Here is a 19,749-nt window from a genome sequence, read left to right as displayed (position 1 = left end):
AACCCCACTGACATCCCTTTGTTTGAAAAATAAAACAAAGCCAAGTACATCCATCACATGTACAGTAAGTATAAAAAGAACTTGCTGAACGTGTTTTTCGGGCAACATTGCCATGTGCTAAAAACAGCATTATGGATCATTTATACTCCCTTTACATACAATAACAGATACGTCCATTGAAACGTTGTAAGCATCACTGCCCTCGTACTTCCATGTGTCCTTTATGTTGGCATCAATAAAGCCAATAGATGACACTTGAGGGCAGAGTCAGATGTTTCAGACAGCAACAGCAGAGGCAATGGTGGTGGAGGTCGTAATAATGGACCTTTTAACGGAGGCAGCGTTGTAGACGGCAGTGACCTGTGAAGCCAATAAATACATCACCACATGTAGACAGAGAATTCTTTTCACTATAATATCAAGTTGTTCCGTTCCGCTTTCGTCGTGTCCTACGGTCATGTCTGTCTTGAACTACGCTACGCTGCCTGCATGATCTCTGGTGGTACTGCTCCATTTCCTAAAAATAATACATATGAAATTGCAAAAATTGTAAAGGAGTGTAATGACATCAGAAGATTTGAGAAAAGTTGAAGAAAAATGGCTGTGTTATGCCTGCCCCGAAAGGTGCATGGTAAGGAGGGACGCAACGCCGGGTTAAAGGAAACAGGAAACAGGGACTTGCGTCAGGGAGTCAGAGAGAAGATAGGCAGAGTAAGAAGCCACTAATATAGACCCAGCCTACACCTTCACAGGTGCCCTCAAACAGTCCTCTGTCATCAGTGAGTGAGTCAGTGAGCTGCACCTGGAACACATAGAGCAGACACACACACAAGCAAAGCAGCCACATAACATGTAACACTCCCTTCCTTAAAATTGCAGCCATACTGGGGTCATCCAAAGGTACATGTGAGAGAGCATCAGCCACAACATTGCCATACCACTTTTTGTGTCAGATTTCTCTTGTGAAGTTTTGGACCATAAGGGCCCAGTGCATCAGCTGTTGATTACTGTTCAACATCCAATTTAGAAACACAGGAGAGGTGTGATCTGTAAAAACTACCACTAACAGTGGAATCAAGCCAACGTAAGCCTCGAAATATTGGAGGACCCAGAGCATTGCTAAGGCTTCATTTTCCAGTGTGCCGTACTTAGGCTGGGCTGCAGGGAACAGACTGGGTGATCAAAGCCAAAGGAACCTCCTTTAGCAATACAGCACCAGCTTCACTACCACTCGCTTCAACCTCCAACTTGAATGGCACTGCAAAGTCTGGAGCCGACAGCACTGGAGAGCTACAGATAAGACTTTGTACAGTGCTGGTATTTTAACTCCCAAATCAAACAAAGTGGGGATAAGGAGGTCTGTCAGAGGGGAGACAATGGAAGTTAAGTTAAGGTAAAACTCTGGATTGTAACTCAAGAAAACGGATGGCAGATACCTCAGCATCTACTGGCCACACTTGGTCTTGACAGACCTGCTCGTTAAGATAAGTGATGGTAGCCTTAGGGAACTCACATTTAGCAAAGTTCAAGGTGAGAGAAGCTTATTGCCAACACTGAATCAGCAGAGTAGACTTCCACATCATTAAGATATGTCTCACAGTTTGCTGCTCCAGACAACATCATCCACATTAGGCGTTAAGAGGAGGCTGGGGCATCGCACCATGACTGTGTACTGCAGGAATAGTCTGGGTGAACAAATGAAGAGCCCCAATTATGTTAAGGCTGGCTTGAAAACCGCAACATAAGGAAGGATGCAGCACTGGGTTAAATGACAAGATTAACTTTTTTTTTTTATTTATCAAACAAAAAGCAGAGTCTTGTGTCAGGGAGTCAGAGAGAAGGTAGGTAGAGTAAGGAGCCACTTGTATAGACCCAGCTTACACCTCCACACAGGTGCTCTCGAACAGTCATCTATCATCAGTGAGTCAGTCAGTGAGCCACACACACACACACACACACACACACACAAGCAGTAACATGACATAGAATGACACGTAAAGCTGTTTGTCACTTGACTTGTTTGTAATAAATAGTTTTCATGTTCAGATGTTTACCTTGGTTTCCGTCACTCTACATGCCCTCTGACCTTACATCTCAAGATGCCTCTCTGTCCAGAAGCCTTGCAGGTTGTCGTCAAGACATTCACTGACACAGGCGATATGTCAGCTAACTTGCCTGTCACAGGCTGACTTGTCATATCCTCATGGAGCAGGTGGATGGCAAGGACAGCCATCACCTTTTTTTTTCTGTCTGCCAGAGCCACCTGGTTGGAGATGAGCTGTTGCAGTGTATTGATTTTCTGTTCCAGTCCTGCTTTTGTGAGAGGGAACTGTTCATTTACTGTAGAAAGAGCTGAATTTCCAAACTTTCTGTCTCATTGCTCATTTGGCTAATTGGTTGTTTTTGTGTCTTTACATAATTGCCTCTCTTGCACAGCAAATATTTTTTATCCTCCATCTAAAGACACATGAAAGGGTAGTGCTCCTCTTGTTTCAGTCATGTAGATGTTTTACACTTTTCTGGTTCTGTTTACTTCCCTGGTGCGTCCTCCGGCTCTTACGGATTGTGCCACAAGTTATGTCTTTCCTTATTTAAAATTGATGAGAAGCAGTGTAAATAAGTAATGTAAATAAGGTAGTTTTTCACAGCTTCCTTGTCGGCTGCCCCCTCATTTTGCCATCATCCGTCTCTGCGATGAATTTGTTACTTAGAGCACAACTAGACTTTATGTTGTTGCATGTGTAATATTGAATGGAAGAAGAAATGTGTACTGAGTGGAGCTGAGCAACAGATACATTATATTCTATATTCAGCCCAAATATTTTCTGCCTTGTCTCACACTAAAGGAGAACAACTGCCTTCCTTCAGAGAGCTGACACAAATACACTTGTGATGTGGGAGTATGTAAAGTTTCATGATATTGAGGGTGACTAACTTGAATGTATTCTTCATATTTTGTTTTATTTTTTTCAAATGCTCCAAAGGTTTGTACTTCACCTCTTATCAGACTCTCTTTCTTTCTCAGACTGGATCATTTTTATCCTCATTAATCCTCTATATTTTCTATCATTTCCAGGAGCCTTGTACCTGTTACCCAGTTGTATGTTAGTGTGGACGCCAGCACCAAAGATAGTCTGAAAAAGATCGACCGACCGCTTTTCAAGGACTTCTGGCCCCGCTTCCTGGACAGCCTCAGGGCCCTGGGAGAGAAGGTAAGCTGCACGCTAAGCTAGTTTGGTTTCCAGTCATCAAGGTCTAACTGTATTTTACTGAATATTTGCGCAGTCAAACTTTCCTGTTCAAATATGGTAAAACAAATATGGTAAAACAAATGCTCTACATTTGCAAAATGCTAAAGCCGTAAATTTATAGCTGAACCACGCAGAGTAGCTGTCATTGCATGTAAACTGGTAAACTTCCCTCCATCTTACCAGCACCCAGATCTCCCTGCTCATCTCTCAGCTCGCTGGCTCTTGGGCTGTTGCTCAAACTACAGATTGTACTTCCACATTTTTGTATGCCCGCCACCACAGACACAAAGAGTACAGAAGTGGATTGAAAGGGAGAGCTGCCCCTAACTCTTTCTTTCTCTCAAACTTTGAACAAAAGGTAAAACTAGGCAGTGCTGATTAAATATAAACCAAGACTCCATGATTCTTTTCTTATTTTCTTTTGCCAGTGTGTCCTGTGTATCAGTCTGTGTTCCTCTCTAAATTCGGAGATTTTGGACCCACATTTGCAGTTTGTAGAGTTTTGAGTCACAGCGTGGATAATTGATAAGTCGATGCGGACAGAGTTGATCTAATCAGATCAGATTGATGGATGAGAGGAGCAGCCGTTTGTGAGTGAAAGCAAACTTTAAGACCTGTGAAAGATCAATATCCGTCCAAGTGGACACTACACACAGTGATCCGTTAAATCCGTTCATGTTCACTGTGCTTCACCGCTGCTCCGTCTGTGCCCAGAGTACTCTGCGTGGGAAGAATGTGACGCAGTGCATAAGCGAACGTTACATATGTGCTATCAGCAGGTTTTAATAATAAAGTTGGATTTGGGCCAAAAGAAGATTTGTGCAGCACCCTGAATGAAGGGTTTGTTTGGTAAATGTGCAGAACCCAGGACAGGAAAGAGCTGACAGTTTTTACTATAAAGATTTTCTGTCATCTCTGTCACTGTTGAGCACATTTGTTTTCCCAGGTCAGAACAGCTAATAACCTCAAGCTTGATCAAGTCTATTTAATTACCTTGCCTTAGTATTTCTGCATCATAAGTACACAAATTGAATGGTGTTTTTTTTTTTTTTTGAGCCTGTAATTAAGTGTAGAACTAATTAGGCTATCCCCTGGAAATTTTGCTAAGCTTCATTACTTGCATTCATTTTACTATATTAATTTGATGGGTATTTTCCTGCTGCTGCTGCTGCTGCTGCTGTTGCTGTTATTATTATCATGCCACTGTTTGTACCCAGCTTCAGAATCAGTGTAACTGAGATTCACAGAGACACGCTCAGACCAGGCGCCCAGCTTTGTTTGAGAGATTGTGTTGTGTATGGTCATTTATAAGTAAATGAAAGATGCAGCACCAGTTTCTTATTCAAAGTGATACTGTGTTTTTGAAGTGGGGCTGTATGAGGTATTAATCTGTAGTCAGTGTATTATATACACTTGGTGGCAGTAGGCACGCTCTCAGTTTAGGGAAACAAAAGGGACTAGCTCCTCAGAAGCTCAGAAAAGTATTTTAGCCACCTAGAAAAAAGGCATACTTTATGTGTAGAGCCAAAAGAAAGGGCTGTCTGACTGCAAGGTAAAATGGTCAAAATATTGTAAATATAGCATCCACTTAGACTGATATTGATCTTTTTAAGCAGGTGTTTTTTAAAGTGGCTAGAATATGTTTTGCTGCTAATCCCCATCCACAGCAGTATGTTGCTGAGGTTCTGTGGTGGTACTACTAACTGCCTCTCCAAACTGCCGTCTACTATATGTGATACACTGATTATAGATGAGTATCTCATGCAACCCCACTTCAAAAAATGAAAACTATCCCTTTAAGAGTTTGTTGGTAGTGAGAAACATTTTACTCATATCTGGGAGTGTAGAGAAACGTTTGGGGAATTGGTGACAGGTAATGTTTTTATATGATTAAACCTTTGAATAGAAAATAAACTTTGTCAGGGGTACAAAGCCGTTCTTAAACTGCTGTCTCACCCTGTCCTGAAAATACACTGAGGCTCCACACCAACTGAAGATCACAACACAAGTTCATTACTTGGTAAACTGTGAACACAAATATGCGGTTGTGGTGATTTTTAACAAAAGTGATCTCTTATCTTCACCTCACTGTCAAACTGTTGAAAGTGACAGATTCTTACCTCCTGTGCAGACTCATCTTTCTTGTTTTGTTTTGCGTGACTCAGAGCAGCTGATAAAAAGCCTGATTGATTCCTCTCAGAAACCACAGATTGAGATGCCCTCTATATTCACTGAATTCCTCTGCCATGACAGCAAGATGCCATAAATGATAGAGAGCACTTTAAGCCTTTAACACTTGACTCAAGTGGGGAAGAGTGGCTTTTTATTGATTCTTGAGACTTTTAACAGTTTGGCTCTATAATGCCACTGCCACCACTGTGGGGATGAAAACATCCAGAGGTGTACGTTTCTATTAAGTGTGTGATCTGTGTCCATGAAAAAGTGTGTGCATTTTGTGAGCAGAGAGGAAGAACATTATCGTAGCCTGCATCTAACCACCAGACCTCTAGTGTGAATTGTTCTCCTGTAAGTGTGTTTCCTAAAAAGCCAAAGTAAGGGAAAAGAAATAGTGTTTGGGTGCAGCGGCAGAGCGACCTTGAGAAAGATGTGGGCTGTGAAGTCTCTCAGAGGGAGCCTTTGTTACACCTATGTGTAATGGGCCGGCTTCCTCTTGTTTAATGCTTTAGCAAACTATGGACAAATTCATTATCACTCTGCTTGAGGCAAATCACTGGCGATGGATCATTGCACTCTGATTGCATCTAGAGCAGCCATTTTCACCCCATGCCAACAAGTTATTATCAGTGTGAGGGAACTGCAGGGGTGGGCAAAATAAGAGGAACATCTCAGCTGAATAAATCAATACGTTCTAATAAATACTACCATGTGGTGTTAAAGGCATACTTTGCTGATTTTCAACCAGGCTTGTATCATAACAGTGTGGGTGGTATGTGTAAATGAACTGTGGGAAACTTCCCTCCATCTTACCAGCACCCAGATCTCCCCACTCACCTCTCAGCTCAAATCTTATTGCATCTCATGTCATCAAGCAGATTTTCGGGGGTCTAGGGCTGCTGCTTGAAATACAGACTGTACTTACTTAGACTCACAAGTCAGTCTTTAGACACTTTGCTTAACTAAAGACTGATGTCTTTCTCCCTGATTTTGTGTTTAGATGGGCGGATACAATTTCAGAGTTTAAAAAAACTCCCTACGTTGCAGAACCAATAGTAAATCTGCAGGGCAGTCCTTCAGTGGCTCGCTGAGCTGTTGTGCTTGTAAACATAGTCCGACTAGAAACACGTGTAGCGGTACAAAATGGCTCAGCTGCGCTCGCAGAAAACGCCGTCAAAGTTAGTGGATATTTGTCGCGTTTGCGGCGAGACATTCTCGCCAACTAAAAGAAACAAACATAATCTTTTACAAGGCCATGACTCATCCGTCCGGCCGGACTATAGAGGGAATCATCTTGTTGTTTACAAATACTTGTTTTCTACCCGGATATATATGTGTATATATATATATATATATATATATAGAGAGAGAGAGAGAGAGAGAGAGAGAGAGAGATAGATATAGATATCTATCTATATATATGTATATATATATATATATATATATATATATATATATGTATGTATGTATGTATGTATGTATGTATGTATGTATGTATATCACATTTTTCACATCACTGTATCACCGTTTAAACTAACCCGATATTTGTAAAGTCTATAAACACAATGATTGAACAAACATTACTCTTTCTAAGCCGTTAGCGGTGTCTGTAATATGTAATAACTCATTAAACAGTCCGTGAAAAAAATATTTTTTCCAGCAGATATCTTAGTTACAACATGATTGACCTAGCAAAGCAGTTTTGTGTTGCTATGTGTGGTATTTATTCAGTTTTGGGAAATCATGATGTCTAGAAAGTGTCAGTGGCTGCAGCTGACAGGGACAGCTAACAGCAGCAGCAAAGCTAACAGGACGTCATCTGTTAAAAGCCACCTGTTGTCGGATACGACATGAAACTACTCCAGTTAGCTCAATCATGTTGTAACTAAGACATCTGCTGGAAATAATATTTTCTTCACGGACGAGCACACGTTTGATAAAACGGAGTTAAATCTCTCGGCATCCATTTTCAAGCTCTCTGTGTGTTTGTTTCCTTGTGGACGAGAAAAGGGGGAGCGCACATTTCCTGCAGGGCGTGTCCTTTTCAAAAATGCAAGAGGCGTTGCTTTGTTACCAGCCGTTTTCGCCGGTGTGTTAAACACACTTTAGAAAGGAGTGTCCCCACTCTATCAGAAGGCGGAGATCTCTGATTGTCTGGTGATGAGACTAGTACTTACTCATTCTTGTATGCTCACCACCATGGACACAAAAAGTATAGAAGCAGATCAAGAGAGAGCTGACCCCTTCTCTCCATCTCTCTCCATCTCTCAAACTCAGACCAAAATCAGATCAAACTGTTAAACTAAGCAGCGCTTAAATATGAACCAGTGTTAATTCTGGTAGCTATTTTAGATTAAGTCTTAGTGTTAAGATGAAAATGCTCATTAGTTTTAGTCACATTTTTTTAATCTTTCATTGTTTTAGTCTAGTTCCAGTCAACAAAAAGTCTTTGCATTTTAGACAAGATGTCTAAATGTGTCTTTAAACTAATCTAATTAGGCTAATACAGGTACCACAAAAAATGAAACCAGGGCGACAGGTTTTATTAAGTGTTGAAATTTCATTTAGGCATAATTTTTTCTACAACTGCAAACAATTTCGACAATTTCTTCAGCAGAGTTTTTAGGATAATTTACAAGTACACACTGGTCATCATTTGAAAAGCTCCAAATCTCAATCTAATTTGAGACAACTACTTCACTGTAAACCCTGACTTATTGATCTCATCTCACCATAAAACTTAATTTTAGTGCAACTTATTTCTAAATTTGTTTGTCTGGAGGTTTAAACTCCTGTCCTCTCACAGTGTCTGTGATTAAAACTGGACTGTTTGAAGGCTGCTTGCTCTGCTGCATTTCAGCAGCTAACAAGAAGAGCTAGCTGCTAACAGCTGCCGCTACAACTAACACACTCCACAATCTATCCAGCAGCTCTTCTATCCAGAGTCAGACACACAGCTGCTTATTAACTGCGGAAGTACAGCTCACAACTCGTGCCAAAGGCTGACGCTGCTCTGGTGTTAACACTTTGCAGACTAGCGAAACATCCTGGCACTGACTATTTACTGGCATTTACCATCACGTTTGTGCTCTGATCTCATTCTGTTCATACAGCATTAGAAAATAATTGCAAGCACGGCCTTTCTCTGCATTATAGTTGAAACATTTCTCTCGAACTTTTTATAAAATAATCTATTTTCTTGTTATCTTTTCATTTTAAATGTCCGATAGCCCACCACAAACATTTTAGTCCCATCTCCTAAGTGAAAAGAAAACATACATTTCATTTTTTTTTTTTCTTTTGGTCAAAGATCTATTTTTATCTTGTCACTGTCTCAGCATCGTCACTGGATAAAAAAAGGTTGTTGACAAACATTTTTCATAGTTTTCTTTATTATAATTAATAGAAATATAAAGGTTTATACACTGTAACTGTAATGCAAGATCCTTTAATACCAGCCAGCAGCCATATTCTTTCTGGACGAACCAGCAGGAGCATTTATTGGTCCAGTGCGCCACATTGCGTTGTGGTAGTTGTGGTAGGTTTGGTAGTTGTGGTAGAGTACTTGCATCTCTCTGCTGCATAGACAGCCCAGTTTTATGAAAGACCATCTTGCCAGCGGTGAAATACTGCTTTAAGTTAGTTTCAATTTCTGTTAGTGCTATGTGAAGTCTGTGGTCATTGTTAAGGGAATTACAATAAGGGAGCCAGTCACATTTGTCTGAATATGTCATGATACATCGTCCTCTATCTCGACTGTAATTACTGACATATAGTGACATTTTTAAAACTACATGAATGGAGAGTAAAGGCCTTTATAGCGTTTGCCATTCTTATAACTCACTATGCCATATATGTAGATGAAAAACCTTCATTCAAACAAACAACCTGTGGACTTCAGACATATCCAACATAGGTTGCTGGTGATCAGTGGTATGTCAGTATCACTGGTTTTCCGCCCTCTTAGTGACTAAAGGGTTAATTCAGTCAGTACAAGGGCAGATGGGTGACAGTAAAGTCCTTCTGGCCCACAAACTGACACTTTTGCCCGCTGGCACATTCACTGCATACTCACTGGAATCTCATTATTTTCGAATACTGCATCACAGCCTGACAGTCAGAGGAGCCATCAATCTCAATAATTACTTTAAAAATTGATGTCAAACAAAGGTCTAATGATAACAACTTGTTCTGGCTCAGCATTCTCATGTGCATACCACATGTTGGACGTGCCGAGGCTGACTCCACATGTACAAGCTCTGCATTGTGAAAATGTCAGTAACATCAATTACATGCACAGATCACAGTCATGTACTATATGGAAACTTTATGCAGCTTCTTTTCTCTGGAATCTATTTCTGTATGGAAATATTATTTATCTTATCAGTTTGTCAGATACAAAGACCTTCTATACAGTACCTAGAGCCAGTCAGAACAACTTGAATATCACATTACCAAGGCATCATGTGTAGTTGGGTGGGAGCTAGATAGAGGCGCCACTCATTTTGCGATTACCGCTGGTAATGCCATCCTGGTGGCGGGATGGCGTAGCTGTGGAAACATGATGCCCACCTGCAGGTCTCCTTCACAGCTGCTTCAGTGTGTAAGCAGCTTAATTTTAAGCTGCAAATGCCCTTTGGCATTGTTAACTACTCTATGTTAGCACCACTAGGCATGCTGACACTGCTAAGGGTGCTAATAGAACTAGTGCAGAGCCACCAGAGCTAGCTAACCAGTGGAGAGTGGTGGGTAGGCACTATGTTTCCACATGTTAAACCAGCTAACCGACTGTCTGTCCCCCACTAGTTCTGAGTGGTGCACAGTGCAGTAAACTGAAGAGTGGCCAAATTAACCTACAGACCGATATGCGTAACCGTTCAGAAATTTTCTTGGCTTGCCTGACAAATGTCAATCAGTGTTTCCCAAAGGCCAAGACAACGTCCTCAAATGTCTGGTTTGGGCCACAAACCAAAGATATCTAGTTTACTGTCACAGAAGAAGAAAGGAGCCAGAGAATATTCACATTTAAGAAGCTGGAATCTGAGATTTTTTCTTCTTAAAAACATACTCAAAGGGATTAATCGATTATGGATTTAGCTGGCGATTAATTTAATAGTTGACAGCTAATTCATTGATTAATCGTATTGATTAATAGCTCTTTTTGACAGCTGTGTCAGAGAGTAAGGATGCACAATATTGAATTTTTTTGCCAATACTCTGATATGCCAATATATAGCAACTCATTTGGCCAATAACCAGTACTGATTTTGACACATCCACTTTTTTCCACAGCACATTTTATTGATGTTCAACTCTCCTCTGTGGTGGAATTAACATCATATTATGCATGCATACTCTTATTGTTATGGCCCACCAACAGATGGAGACATGAAAAAGGATTTTAATGTATGTAAAATTCATTCATTGTGCAAAATAAGGAAAAGCATGTTGTCTGATTCTCATAGTTAATTTTAAAGCCAGTATTGGTTGATATCAATAACATGCCAATATTATCAGCATGTTGGCTGATTCCAGTAGTTGATTTTAAAGCCAATATCGACAGATACCGATGACAGATGACGATTTGAAGCACTATAAAGCAATAGAGGAGGTAGAGGAGTGTGATTTTTTTTTTCTTACAGATTATCTGTCTCATTAAGTGCTGTGTGAATATATTGATAGTTTCAACAAATACGTCAATAATATATGTTTTTTTTTTAATAAAAGTTACCAAATACAGCTTTAACATGATTATAATTTGAACATGTACTTGTGTGTTTGCACATGTACATATCAATGTGACATTATGGTTTGCCCGTATATAGCTCCCTAGTTTCCAAAAATAAACGCACTCTTTCTGTTCCCATCACCCCCCTCTCTCCTGGTCTCTGCTCCATACTGCTAAGTCTCCATTTCATGGTGGGCTCTATCTCCATCCTTCCTCAGCGCTTATCCCTCTCTGTTCTCCTCCACCTGGTCTCCCTGACGGTGCGCTGGGGGATTGATAGAGTTGTGCCTCAGTGTCGGATTTGGAATACAGTCAGCTTGAAATACCTCACCTCCATGCTTCCACTGGCCAATTATCCCCCTCCCTGCTGGGCTGAAAGGACCTAGTGTTACAGATAACCTTCCAGTGAGAGTGGGAGAGAGTGAGGAAGTGAGGGAGGGAGCGCACTCGCTCCTTCCATTGTCAGTCACTTGTTTCTTTGTATAAGGCGTTTCTCATGTCCTCTGTCCTCATCATTCCCCTTCTTTCATCTCCCTGTCTTTCCAAATCTTTTCTTCCTCTCCATCACATTCTCAATAATCCTCTTTCTTCTGCTATACAGCAACAACAATAGCGTGAATCTACACCATTGAACTGTGAGCAGGGCGCTTTCATTACTTTTTTTTTTTTTTTTTTTTTAACCCAGGGAAAGTTCACTGAACATTTATAAAGAGTGATGTCCAGATCAGGTTTTGTTGACCTTGATTCAAATTTGTATATATTTGCAATACATAATGCAATCAAATACATGTTTTCTTACATTTATGTATATTTTCTTAATAACACGATTGCACATTGCAGACACAACATAAAGTAGGCCTACATTAAACGTTTGTGAATTGTAGAAGGGCATAGAGAAAATATAGCCTCGGGTCTTATTATGTTTTTGTCACTGTGGACCTATTATAGCAGCAAGGATGAAATAATTTGCTTCTCTTCAGCTACAGAATGAGCAAAATCCTGAAGTACAAAAGTTCAAATGCAAATCTGAATTATAAAAACAGCACTTGAGTCATCAGGCACCTGCAAATTGTTACGTTTAAATTCAAAGTTCTGCCTACACAGCTTTTTTCCCCACATCCTTACTTAAAGGTGCTGGTTGCTCTTTACTTATACATCTCAACACACAGTTCTCTCCCTTTTCACACGCTGACAATGCTCTGGAGTTCCAGTATTTTGCAGATGAAGGTTGGAACATTTTTGACAGCAAGTGTACCTGCTGTAAACAAAGTAATGGAAATGCAACTGGAGAAGGTGTCATGTAGTAGATACTGTCTCATGAAAAAATGCCGACATCTTCATCCTTCAGATCAGGGAAAACCTCAACATATGCGGCTCTCTTGCAACACAGCAGTTGTTTGAGCATTAATAAACATGCAAACCTTCCCCTAACCTCTCTGTTATCATTCAGATAGAAAGTGGGTGGGTGACAGGACATCTGTGAGCTGCTGTATTGCCAATTGAGGACAGATGTTGGTGTGTGTCCTGACTCGAAATTTTCTTTTGTGGTCTCTTAAATTTTGTTGTGTGTTAGAAATTAAAAGTGTCCTCACAGAAAGATATTAAAACTTGCCTCCTTTGTGCTGTGTTACGGTGCTGGTGGTAGGCTAATCTGTAAAAAACCTTACCGTAAACCGCTGGGTGGGTAAACACTCCAGTTTAAGGTAAAGATCAGAGAGTCAAAGTCTATCAGAGACAGCTAGCGTCCTCTGACGGAGGGTTAGCTTCTATCTATAGAAAGTTCATAGATGTATAATAATAACTAGACAGCGGACCCCAAGATGGCGTTTGTACAGTGTAATGGAGTTGCTTGCCTGGCACATAGGCCAAAAACGTTTCTAACTTCCATTTTGTAATGGTGGTTTATAGGAAAATTCTTTTTGGGCTGCAGGGGATTATTTCATTGCAATACCGCAAATGGCCTCTGGGAAAATCTGGAAGCAAGGCTGAGTGGCGTTCCTGAAGGGCCTGGAACAGTTGAGGTTGTTAGTCTATGCGACAGGTTTAGATGTGCTCCGAAGACAGTTTTAGAATGGTGGTGTATTGTAGTGCAAGCCATATAACAGTAGGTGGATCCCCCTAATGCAGACGTCACAATCACCAGCCAGTCAGGATTGGCGTAATGACATAAATGCTTCTGAGGAATACGCAGAGAGATGAATCCTGTTTTGAGACATTGAAAATAGTCTATGAATGAGAACTGCCTTGGTCGTCCATTAAAAAAGGGATAAGTGCAGAAATTTGAGGATTAGAATTTACAATAAGTTATCAGCACAGCTGTTATAGCTATAGCAAGCAACATTCTCTGAAGCAACAACTAGTGGTAGAGGATAGCATTGTGTTTATTTTTGTTTGTTTGGGTTTTTTTTTTTTTACTTTTTTTATTCCCAAAGTGAACTATAATATGAGCCTCAATCAAGTGTGCTGGGGAGGTTTTCCTTTGCCCTGTTACAGTTGAGACGATGATGAGACCACCTCATCCAAAACAGCAAACATCTAGCTTATGGCAGCACTCACTGTTAAATTCTTTATGTAGTTCAGTCTGTCACAGCGCCCATGAAATTTTGAGAATTCAGTTGTAAAGATGAGACCTTTTACTACAGTAGACATTTAAATTTCCCATAAAAATCTATTTGAAAGTGTTGTACAAATGTGTTGTTGGCTCAGAATCAGATGTGCAGGAGCTGTTGAACACTACTTGCATAAGGTTTTTATGTTCATGATATGTGAACAGTTTGATTAAGAGATAAATGTCCTCATTGAATGTGGTTCTTTTAAAGGTCCAGTGTGTAAGATTTAGGAGGATATATCGGCAGATATTGAATATAATATAATAAGTATATTTTCTTAAGTGTATAATCACCTGAAAATTAGAATCATTGCTTTTTCCTTACCTTAGAATGAGCTGTTCATGTCTACATAGGGAGGGGGTTCTCATTTATGGAGTCCGTCATGTTGCACCACCATGTTCTTACAGCCCAGAACAGACAAACCCAGACACTGGCTCTAGATCTGGCCATTTGTGTTTTCCCATCAGCTATTGTAGTCTGCAGCCTAACAGCCTCGCAGAAACACTGATTTGTAACACGAAACTGCTTTATTCAGTGTTTTTACTGGATTAAATCACCTGGACCATTTATTTTGGTGAGGAGGAATGCAGGTAATTCAATTCCCAGTAAAAAAACCCTCCTGAACAATTAAAACTGAAGGAATTATAAGCAGGAGTTCACACAGTCTCAGCTGGTTGCAGTCCTCACCACTAGATGCCACTAAATCCTACACACTGCTCCTTCAAGAAGAGGAATATAGAAAAAGCAGACCTATATTATTTTAAATAAGCAACATTAATACAACATTATATTTATACCCTCACTTTCCAACCTTTTCCATCATCAGAGACAGAGGACGGTGTACAGACTGACGCTGGTAAAAGCCTGGAATGTGGAGGAGATGCAGGCCTACTCAGAGCTCATTGCTTTGGGCCAGCCGGACTTCATTGAGGTCAAGGTAAGGTTCAGCAGCATGTACTTTCTATCTCCTTGTGTTTTTAGCTTTCCTCTCTCAGTTGGTGTCTTATTTATCAGCAGTTTCATGGTGTAATAATTGTCTTCATACTTGAGCCAGATTCCCTTCTCTTTATTTCTCTATTGGTGTCTGTTTTCGCTTTACTTTTCTGAACTGAGCTTTGATGTGTGCCTGGAGTAAAGCCTCCTAATATCAAAGCCTTTGGCATTTGTGCCTCATTAATGAGTTTTCTGAAAGTAAATGAGCCAGTGGCGCTGGCCACCAGGCTGGTTTTTATAGCAATTGTTCTTCTGGGAGAAAATCTCAGCACATATCTCCTACCACAAACACATTATCTGTGAGCCTAAACGTCTATGAAGTTATGACATTATGTAAGGACTGCCCCTGTCTCAGACATGGAGTGTTACTGTATTCCCAGCTGAAATGAAACAAGTAGAATTAAGTTAACATTTGTATTGTATCAGTTCAACAGCCCGTTTCAATATTTCAAATGAAAGCGAATCAGAAGCATCTTCCTCGCTTGTCTTTCTGGCACTCCACCAATTTATACATCAAGGGAGCAGCCTGCACAAAAAACCTGCTATTCAAACTGAGAACTTTGTGCGAGTCATGTATCATTTCTAACTTTTATTTTATCTAAAATGAAAGAGCCATAACAGATCCTATTTAATATGCTCCCTCTCGCCAAGAGCCAAAAAGACTTTTGTTAGTTATTTAAAGCTTTTATCATTTAAGAACTTCAGGGTCCTTTGCATACAAGCAAATTTATGTTTGTCTAACATTATGAATTATTGACGTTGTCAGTAAATAGTCTGTTCTGTTAGTGTGGCTGATTTTCTGGGTGCTTTTGTTGGTGAGGGATTTAGTTTGTGAGTTTTCCATTAAACTAGTTAGATTACAAGTGACAGAGCTATCTTCTTGACTTAGCTGCTTTAACACCTACCAATTAAGGTCAACATATGTAGCTGTGTTGCAGAAGGGTCATTGTGATGCTTGATTTATACAGTAGTTAGTTGCACTCATACAAAAATGTATTGACCAATATAAATACACTGACCAGAATGACATCTAGTTATTCTGTCCCAAACACAACCACTGCTATTGTGCTAACACCCAGCCTGCAGGATTTATGTTGCCGAATTTTGTCCATCTAAACGTGTGTGCTCTGCATCAACCCTGTCACATTTGGCAGACATAGTATAAATAGTATGGGAAGGGACTCTTGGTGGTGATCTAGCTATGGTTGTCATAGTGACAAACTCGCCTCAGTCTGTGTTCATTATTCAGTGCAACACATCAAGCTATGATCTCAGTAGTAATAACAGTTGTAGTAGTGACAGCTGCTGCAGCCCTCTCTCTTCATGCCTGTCAGTGACAGAGACTGAGATTTTTTAAGGCTGAGTTTAAAGCCCTCATTTTTATTTTGCTCCAACAGTCTTTGATAATTTTGGCCTTCAGAGTGTCTTACACTTTTCTTTTATGATTTTACACTTCTGGGCAGGGCCGCATCCCTCCGAAGTCTTTAGAGATCAGTGTTACTAGAGTATAGAGAGACTAGAGGATTCAAAACCTGCTATTTCCTCTTTAAAAGGTGAAAAGGTTTTGGGGGATTACCTGGGATGACACTTGTGCAAGCAAGTGGCATGCAGCATGATATGACGTATAAAATAGGGAATCAAGTGCAAAAATGAACACATTCATGGCAGCACCTGCACAAGACCTTCCCACAGCTAGTTTAAGTTATCCTCAATAACGGTGAGAGGGTTTTAATACTAACTTATCCTTATCTTTTGTGTCCATCTATATTGACACTGAGATTTGACCCGAATTGGTTGATCGAAGTGCCATAAAGTGATTTAGGTCATGTTGTATTTATTTCTATTTTCACCTCACACACGAGTGTCTTCAGCTTATTTGCCAGTTCATGTGTCGTATGAAATAGATTCTCAAAAAACACCAGTCTAATTTCAGCACTCACACAGTGTGTTGTGGCTTCATGTCCAAAAATAACCTGAAATAATGGCAGAGGACCCAAAAAAAGACCTCTGTGGATAATTCAGCGCCCACTGAATTATCCATAGAGGTCTTTTCCTCTCCAAAATGAACAGACAAGATGATTTAAACCGGTAAAAATACTGAATAAAGCAGTTTCAAGTTAAAAAAATTGCGGTACAGTGCTGTTTGGCTAGTTGAAGAGGGGCTGATAACTACAGTGGCTGATGCAAAACGCAAACATGCAAATCCCAGTTTGGTTTGTAGGTTCTGGGCTACTGTAGAGACATGGAGGACAAGGACTCGCTCCCTATGTAGATACAAACAGCTCATTCTAAGGTAACAAAAACACATAAACTCTGACTTTTAAGTGATTATACACTGAATTTCCTCAGTGTTCACACACTTATTATATGATGTTCAATTTCTGCCAATATTTCCCCCTAAATCCTACACACTGGATATTCTTTATTTTTGCACGTACAACATGTCTTCCCCTTTTTTTAGTCTCTGTTTCCTTTGAACATAAAAACACTTTACTCATAGGGAACTTTTTGTTCTTTGTTTTGGTAATGTATTCTGCCTCCTCACACAAACAACTGAACGTGAATTTGCTGTCTGGTGCAGTTTATCCTGTTCCTTTTAAACAATGCCTGGACTCTATAAAAAAATAGGCCAGCACAATTAATTGTCTCCACCTCAGACAGCAGAGATAAGAGAGAGCCCTGACCTTTGAAGTCAACTAAAGTGAGAGAAAGTGAGGAGGTAAAGAGATTCAGTTGTGCTTTATTTTCATTCCACTGCAGGGGTGCAAGCTAATTGGTGTGAACAGGTGATCTGGTCATTTGTCAGACCTCATCCTGCCTCCTCACACACACACACACACACACACACACACATGAATACACACACACACACACACACACACACATGAATACACACACTGAGGCACACCTCATCTGTTACCTTGTGGGTCCCTTCACATGCATTCTTATCCTAAATGTCCTGCTATAAAAGCAGCAGAACAGGTGAAAGGCTTCCCAGAGACAAAGTCGGTATTCATGAAGCACCTCTGTCCACGTGGGATTACCTCCGTACATCCTCTAATTCATAATCCAGAGCACATCTCATTCCTGCGCTACCCACTAACACAGTTCCATCACTAGCCAGTCTCCACTGGGATCCCACTGCTCCCAGCTATTGCAGTTATTACATTCTTTAACCTTCATTTTTTTCCAGGTTTACTGAGCTGAATGGTCTTTTTCAGCAGCCTGCTCTCAGTTACACAGAATCACACCAGGGAACTGCTCAGCGCAAACAGTCTTATCCAGCAGCAGATAGAGGGCATTTTATTCTGTAAGGTATACTATCCAGGATTTTCCTAAAAACAGTTTATAGACTCACGCAGAGGTAATCCCTCTTAACTATCACTAACAATGAAGTGCGTGGCGGTGCATTTATCTGCAGACACTCTGCCTGTATTTCCTCAGTATGCCACCGCACCAGTGATAGCCGTGGCTGAAGGCATTATGTTTTCGCGTTATCCGTGCATGCGTCCATTCCATTCTTATGAGCCCGACATCTTAAGAATGCCTTGAGGGATAAGGTAAGGTAAGGTAACTTTATTTGTACCCGAAGGTAGATTTGATTCACAGTTTAAGTGATGATTTGGCTTCATCCACACAAATCCACACAAAACAGACAAACAGGTCAAGACACAGTAACATAATAACAATAAAAAGGTAAAGTGTCATCAGTGCGTCAATTCAAAGTGCAGGATTAAAAAGGGCATGTAAAACCATTATAATACCCAAAATATGAATTTTTTTATATCCATATTTGACACAACTGTCCATTTGGACTCAGGGATGAACTCATTAAAATTTGGTGGTTGTAGGTCAATGGTCAAGTTCACTGTGACCTCGTCCGTCTCATTCATGTGAATGTGATATCTCAAGATCACTTTGAGGGAACCTCCTCAAATTTGGCACCAACATCCACTTGAACTCAACGATGACCTGATTAGAATTTGGTTGTCAAAGGTTAAAGTCGCTGTTACCTTTGTGCCATAACTCAAGAATTCACTACACTAATCATGACACAATTTCACAGACATGTGTAATGTGATAAAGTGATTACATTGCTATTTTCAAAAAGTAAAAGGTCAACTTAACTGTGACATCATGATGTTTTGCAAAAACACTTCACTGGCCATTATTCAACATTATAACTCAGGAACAGAAGAGGTTACATTTATTTAGATTCTGAACTAGTTACACTAATCTTGGGTTTAAGCCTTAAAGGTTTAAAGGAGTACTTAACCCTCAAAAAGACCATTTGTAAATCACTAAGTCATCAGTATGTTATCTCAACACATTTGAAATTGTAATAATATTGTATCGTGACTTAGGTATCGTGATAATATCATATTGTGGGGCCTCTGGTGATTCCCAACCCCAGAGACAACACTAGTCTCAATGCACTTGCTTTACATCTGCATCTGAAGCGCCATCATCTCTGAGAGAGAGTGAGAGAGAGAGAATAATGATGAAATTTAATTACAAAAGAACACAATCTCATGAATGTTCCACTGAAAATATGCATTTAATCAGTAGACATTGTTTTTCTGTAAAGCAGCAGGAGCAACTTTTTAATGTACTCTCTGTTTCTATGTTGCTTTCCCTCTGGTGTTGCATCATGGTGCTGCTGATGGTGCAGAAATAAGAGCCCACCACACACTCCAGAATCTGTTATGACCCAACTTACTTTGTTAAAATTGTGCAGGGGCATACAGGACAAGAGGTAATAATGTTGTTGCCTTGAGCAGCCTATTGATTTAACTGTTCACACAGGAGACTTACACTATCTGCAGATAATCAGCTAGCCAACAGTACAGCATTGTAAACGGGGAGGCAGACCTGTGTACGGGTTACATCTGTAACAGGAAACCGATGGAATTGGGAGCCGGCGATGTTTTTATTCCCACAGCTGGGGAAATCACAAGTTCTCACCATTTCGGTATTCCTCTGTTTATCTACA

General features: G+C 40.3%; 1 protein-coding gene across 1 annotated transcript in view; it reads left to right on the top strand.

Moving 5' to 3' along the window:
- Positions 1–19,749, top strand: part of tyw1 (tRNA-yW synthesizing protein 1 homolog (S. cerevisiae)) — a 90,160-nt gene that overhangs the window by 41,653 nt on the left and 28,758 nt on the right. The window contains exons 13-14 of the mRNA XM_049577520.1: positions 3,077–3,212; positions 14,590–14,700. Of these exons, the coding sequence (XP_049433477.1) occupies positions 3,077–3,212; positions 14,590–14,700 (247 nt within the window). The remainder of the gene's footprint in view (positions 1–3,076; positions 3,213–14,589; positions 14,701–19,749) is intronic.

This window comes from Epinephelus fuscoguttatus, linkage group LG5, assembly GCF_011397635.1.
Source record: "Epinephelus fuscoguttatus linkage group LG5, E.fuscoguttatus.final_Chr_v1".
In the NCBI taxonomy this organism is placed as follows: Eukaryota; Metazoa; Chordata; class Actinopteri; order Perciformes; family Serranidae; genus Epinephelus; species Epinephelus fuscoguttatus.
Note: the sequence above shows the minus strand (reverse complement) of the source record. Positions and strands in the feature narration are given on the sequence as shown.